General features: G+C 45.1%; 1 protein-coding gene across 1 annotated transcript; it reads right to left on the bottom strand.

The window, feature by feature from the left end:
• Nucleotides 1–819: 819 nt before the first annotated feature.
• SPTSSA (serine palmitoyltransferase small subunit A) lies at nucleotides 820–5,326 on the bottom strand. The gene is made up of 2 exons (XM_082059158.1): nucleotides 5,143–5,326; nucleotides 820–2,073 (listed from the first exon to the last, which is right to left on the bottom strand). Exons 1-2 carry the CDS (start codon nucleotides 5,243–5,245, stop codon nucleotides 1,970–1,972), a joined length of 207 nt encoding a protein of 68 aa, XP_081915284.1. The 5' UTR covers nucleotides 5,246–5,326; the 3' UTR covers nucleotides 820–1,969.
• Nucleotides 5,327–6,000: the final 674 nt, after the last annotated feature.

Genomic DNA, 6,000 nt, shown 5'->3' with positions numbered 1-6,000 from the left:
ACTCCAGCATAACACCAGTGTCTGGAGACCACAGTTATTCTTTTTTTTCCTCAACAAAAATTAGACAGCTAACAAAAGTCGGTGTACCAAAGCCCTTCTATAAAACCTTTCATAACTAAAAATCATGCTTAACATTCCTAATGCCACAGCACAGAAGGGCCTCCCCGAACAGCCAGACAACTAAACCCCTTTCACAGCAGTAGATATGTATCAATCACAGTAGCAGTTTGCAAAGAAACATCACAGTATCAATGTAGTCCACGGGCAGCAGGAACTGATGCTACATTACTTCAAAAAGAGTATGTTAACTTATTGTTATCTCCATATATACTTAAAATACTCACATACAACCACCCCCAAAAAACCTACCTATGTTTAGATAGTCAGTTACTAATAAGCAGAGGCACTAATTTAGTGGGAGACTCCTACCGACTTCAGGAAAGCTGGGGTTCACCTAAGAAGTTTAAGACCCACTGTTTATAGCTTCAAGATGACAACGGAGTTTTTAACCAAATACACGTGAAGTTCTCAAATACAAAGGGGGGGAAAACACCTTTCTCAGGAGTGTGCATTTGAGAAAGTTAAATAAACACCTAAAATACAAAAATTTAGTTGTACAATTTAGGTATAATTCCTGATTTCAATAGAAATTGCATAAAAGATATAACAGTACCTATTCTTACTAAGCCATTAAAAAAAAAATTAAAAAAATCACAATTCTTCGGTCAAGTACCATTTTTTGCCTTTTGGAAAGGTCTGAGGAAAGCAAGCAGCACTGACAAACACACTAACTCCTCAAAGAAAGTTTTGCATCAAAGGTCTGCTTTTAAACTTTTATTTTTTAAACAACAACAAAAAAAATCCTCCACTTAGGAAAGTTAGGTTGTCACCATCTTACATTTCTGAATACAAAACTGAAAAAAATCTCTATTAAAAAAACAAAAGACAGGACTCCAGCCAAGTATTCAGCTACTTATTGCTGTAGTTGTAACTCAAGTCCATTTAAACCCCTGTATTTTGGTCATTTGTAGCAAGAACATGTTTGGAACGCTAGCAGCAATAGAAAACCCCCTTAAAACCTAGACATAGTTACACTGTTAAGTGAAAATTAGCAGAAACCATAACCATTAGAACATAATAAATCATCCTGTAAAAGTACAATTTAATTGGTAGCTAGAAAAACAGGGTTGGTTTAAAATGCTATCCCAAAGCCTTATATGGGCCTATGTCAGCAAAGAAAAGTCCTTTTTCCCCCACTTGATAAAGCCCCAAACTGCAGCACTACTCCAAACAAAACGAATGCAGCCTTCACTCCATCTCAACGCCTCATCTCCTCCGCCCTCCTCCACCAGGTGGAATACAGAAACTTGAAATAATCACTAATTCCAAGTTTAGGTGATACGCACAAATATACTGTTGAACAAAGTTTGGACAGCAAACAGTACACCTGAGTTCAGTCATACAAACTAACTTTTGTAAATAGCATTAGACGAATATATCCATGTCTCTAATACGAATCTAGATGTATTTTATTACAAAACGCATTAATAGAAATATCCAGGCAAATACATACCATACAATAGCAAAAGCTTTAAGCCCCATTTAATAAGATGACTTTCTGATTAAAAATAGAAGGCAATTAAGATTTACTCAAAATTACAATTAAGAAAAGCTTTCACAGTGCAATATTGAAACTGTCACAAAGTTAAGAAAATACTGATATCAAAGTACAATCACAATGTTAAAGTAGACAAAACTACTATACAAGGGCATGTCTTGCAAAATTAAAAGGAATGAACACAACATAGGGGACATCCCACGTCCCTGCTCTACATATCTCATTTCTAGTCTTCAGAGTCATAATTGTGTCTTTCTGACATTGGTAGAAATCTTGTTAAACCTAAGAGGTTCATTCTTTGTTGACCAGATTTCAGAGCCCGATTACGTCTTGAAATTATGTTCTTCATCTTCACTGCACGATCTCAAAGTAGTGCAATATCGCCATGATGTGCTGAGGCATGAACACATAGCCCGTGTACAGCGCCATTCCAACAATGGAAACTAGCATGGAATCTGAATTACAGTTGAGGAAAAAGCATTTAAAATTGGAAGTGAATTAGACATCACATCACTATAGCATCAAAACTCTACTGGTAGCTACGTTATGACAATACATTTTTAAATCAGACACAGTCAACTGTATTCAGCAATTGTAGCTGCAGGAGGAACCAGCTGAACACTGAAAACCAGAAGACTGGTAGGAGTGATTAGCTGAATTGTGGAAGGATGCCTTGCAACTTACTCACTGCCTTGTCATGCACACAAGAGGACAGGGTGGAGGAAAAACAGAAAACGGACACTGAGAAGATACATGTTTTTACAAGCAACTTCCTAGGTGTTAAGCAAGTTTTGCAGCCAAGCAGAAAAAAGTCAGCCATTGCAAAAAAATAAAATAAACAAACCAACAAAAACCCACATACACCACCACACCAAACCAAACACACAATCATATGAGTAGCTGCACTGAATATAAGTTCTTATTTGTGGACAACCTACCCATTTTTAAACAGACACCATTAGATGCTGAGTTCAACTTCTCAGAACAGTATGACTCAATAGATTTAATTTATGCTACACAAGACACATCTGGTGTGAAAGTTGTACTGTTAGTGTAATCAAGTCAGGAAACCATTTCTAGCTGCCAGCGTCCTCCAGGCTTTAAGTCACTACATCATCTGGTTCATTTCTCCATCTGCATGTTACGCTCAGACCCTGTTCATGGGCAAGCAGCTCAATTTATGTGCTGTTTGGCAGTGCTCAGGAAAAAGAAACAGCAAGGGCAGTGAAAAGTGCGAGTAACGTAGTGACATGCACCTTTCTAACTCACAAAACCTTGGAGCATCAGCACAGCTCTGAGTCAAGTGTGTGCACTTAAGCAAACAGACACTCATTACTACTACAGACACTACATTACTGCACTACAAAACAAACTTCACATGAAGCTATCTGCTAAACAATCTTCAAATGACCACTTTATGAGTTGAAATCCTAACGAGGACCTTTTGTAAAACTTAGAGAAGCGAGTAGAGAAGTGGAACGACACCTTCAAATCTATACATACAACTGGATTTTTGTCAAACTCTAGGGTTCTTGAAGCTTTGACTAAGGAAATTAAGGCATTCAAAGTTTAAGGTTCCAGAAATTCAGAAGTACTCAAAATTAATAATAACCTGTTGATTTAATCCAACTACCTGCAGAGATTCAGTAAACTTATACAGAGACACTATAAAAAGCACTGGAGATTAACAAGCATGATAACACCTGTCAGCAGCACTCAGTTTCCACAGAGGAAACCAGCTGAGCTGCACATGCTCTGCATCTTCCAGAAGTCACCACAGCACACACGTAAACAAATGCTCTACGACTGACATCTCCGTGGCAGAGCAGAGGTATTAGCTGCACTCACTAGGGCACACTAGCTGCTTGGTGTATTTTTAGTCCCAGAAGATTATACAGTAAGAGATACTAAAATGAAGGTCAACTCATAACTCCACGTTTCCACACCAGAGCTCACTCCTGATTCTGGAGCACGAGCAGCAGCGCCACACGCCAACAACTCCCACGGTCACCGTGTCTCCATGGCACCTGGCAGCGAAAGCGGCCAGTTTGAGGGAAAAAACACCAATTTTTGCTGACTCGAGATCACAAGCAGTAACTTGTGCCACTTTTAAGTTAAGTAGCAGTTACTTAACTGCAATATGAGCATACACACTTTCAGTTAAGTATTTTTTTCACAAATTAAAAAGATGCATAGTTAATACAAAAGAAAAAAATATGTACGGCTAATACAATTGCAAAGAAAGCAAAGATTAAGTTTCCTCAGTGATACAGACGTGGCATAAAAAGAGGAAGGTATGTTAGCAAGGAGCACATTTTGAAGGTAAGAACCCCTACTTAAACAATGGTCACAGTAAGTCTGTAATACTTGAAAAAATAATAGTAAGGTATGTCCACTCCTACGGACTTTACACAGGAAAAATAATGTCATATCATACAGCTGTAACTTTGACAGCCACTTTTATCTAACAAGTGTGAGTTCCTTTACAAAAACTGACCAGTATCTCAGTAAAAGCAGCTTCTCACTACTACTTACACCCTCCTCTTTGTTAATATTTTGATTAATTTCTCTCTTTGCCTCTCAGCATTAACTGGAGAAGGCTCAGGGTCATTCACAGGAGACATCATTTTAAGTTGAGATCAAAATAGCCACACTTAAAAGATAAATAGTTGTGATACCATAAGAACACCTGCAAGAACATACTGCCTGTGTTAAAGGGCTGGGTAAAGAAACAAATCTATAGTCTTTATACACATACCGTCACATAAGTGTCTATCAAGCTCTTTCACTCCAAAAGAGCCAAACGAATTTACCAGCTTGAGGATTAAATACTCATCCAACAAAAGTCATAAATAAAAAAGAAAAAGCGCCATGCAGACATAAGCTTGCAAGGGTTTGCAGCATGCACATTTCCATTCCACTAGGCAAAAACAGAAAAGAAATGGTGAAATACACCTGTGCTGAGCAGAGAGCTTGAGATTTCAGTGCAAAAAGCAGGAGAAAGAACTACCATAACACTACAGGAGAAAAATTAAAGGGGAAATAACTTCGAGACACAAACTGAAGCCCGAGCACGAACCGCCAGGCGCCCAGTGGCAGGACGGGCATCACCAGCATGCGGGTTATTCCCCGGCTCGGGTGCACCCGAGTTTGTGACACCGAGGAGCCCGAGCCCCCGCCTGCCAGGAGGGGACGAGCCGGTCCCGGGCGGCGGCCGCCGCTCCCCTTCCCGCCGCGGGGCGAGAGCAGAGCAGCTGCCCCCGGGCCGGCCCCGCCCGCTTCTCCTCCCACCGCCCCTCGGCCTCACCCCAGAAAGCCCCGCCGGCGCCCAGCCGCCCTCAGCGCGACACGGCCCAGCCGCCCCCCGGCACCGGGTGGCCCGTCCGGCACCGCACCCGCCGGGGAGGCGGCGGCAGCAGCAGCACGGCCGGCGGTGCCCCCGCACCCGCCGCCGAGCAGGACGCGGCAGGGGGAGCGCAGCCCCGGCCCCAGCGCCGCGCACAGGCCCCGCGGCGGAAGGATACTGAAGACGGTCCGCTCCCAGGGCTCCAGCATGTAGAGCGCGGTGACCAGCAGGTACTGGTAGTACAGCCACGACATCTGCTTCCAGGCCGAGCCCAGCGCCATGGCGCGCCACACGCTCTCCCCGCCCGCCAGCGGCGCTGCGCCGGGCCAGGCCGAGCCGAGACGGGGCGGGGGCAGCGCGGGGCCCGCCCTCCCGCTTCGGCCCGGCCCCGCCCCGCGCCCGGGCCCCGCTGCCCCGACAGGGAGGCGCCGCGGCCTGTGGGGAGAGAGGGGGAGGCAGCGCTGGGCTCGTCCCCGCGGCGGGGCTCATCCGGCGCTGGGTGCCGGGGCATGGCGGGCACCCACCGGCACCCGCACCGCCCCACCCGCAGAGCGGCACAGCCCGGCGGCGTGCGGCGGCCTGTGTCCGGTCTGATTAAATGACAGGGCTGACCGTGATCTTGGGGTAACTCTGAGTCATCCCGAGGAGATGATGCTGCAGCCTATTTTCTGTCATCCTATTTAATTCAAATTGACTTTCTGGGAATTACAAAAGACTCGAAGGCTGAGCTCGGCAGGGCCTGCGGGAAGCACGGTGAAAACGCTCTGTAGGAGCCTGCGGCGTCTTCAGTTGTCAAAGCCCACCCAATACCATGGCCTAGATAGAGACCTCCACATCCGCCAGCTCTGACGAGATCAATACCATGCGAGTGGGAAAAACAAAGAGGCAATGGATGAACTGTTTGCTGTAGCTGTTGGTAACTTCGCACTTCCCTGGGGCACTTGGGGCCAGATGCCAGCGGGTGTGGGACACCCCTGCCCTGAGCGCCCATTGGCCCAAGATAAGGAGAAATTCAGCCTGGGAATGCACGATTAGA

Source organism: Streptopelia decaocto (assembly GCF_964273445.1).
Source record: "Streptopelia decaocto genome assembly, chromosome: 7".
Classification (NCBI taxonomy): domain Eukaryota; kingdom Metazoa; phylum Chordata; class Aves; order Columbiformes; family Columbidae; genus Streptopelia; species Streptopelia decaocto.
The sequence above is the reverse complement of the archived record's forward strand: the minus strand, read 5'-3'. Positions and strand labels throughout refer to the sequence as shown.

Coding starts and splice junctions, on each gene's coding strand:
- SPTSSA (XM_082059158.1), bottom strand. CDS start 5,245: ATGGCGCTGGGCTCGGCCTGGAAGCAGATGTCGTGGCTGTACTACCAG. Junction 2,074..5,142: donor CTGGGAGCGGACCGTCTTCA/GTATCCTTCCGC, acceptor ACTGTAATTCAG/ATTCCATGCTAGTTTCCATT.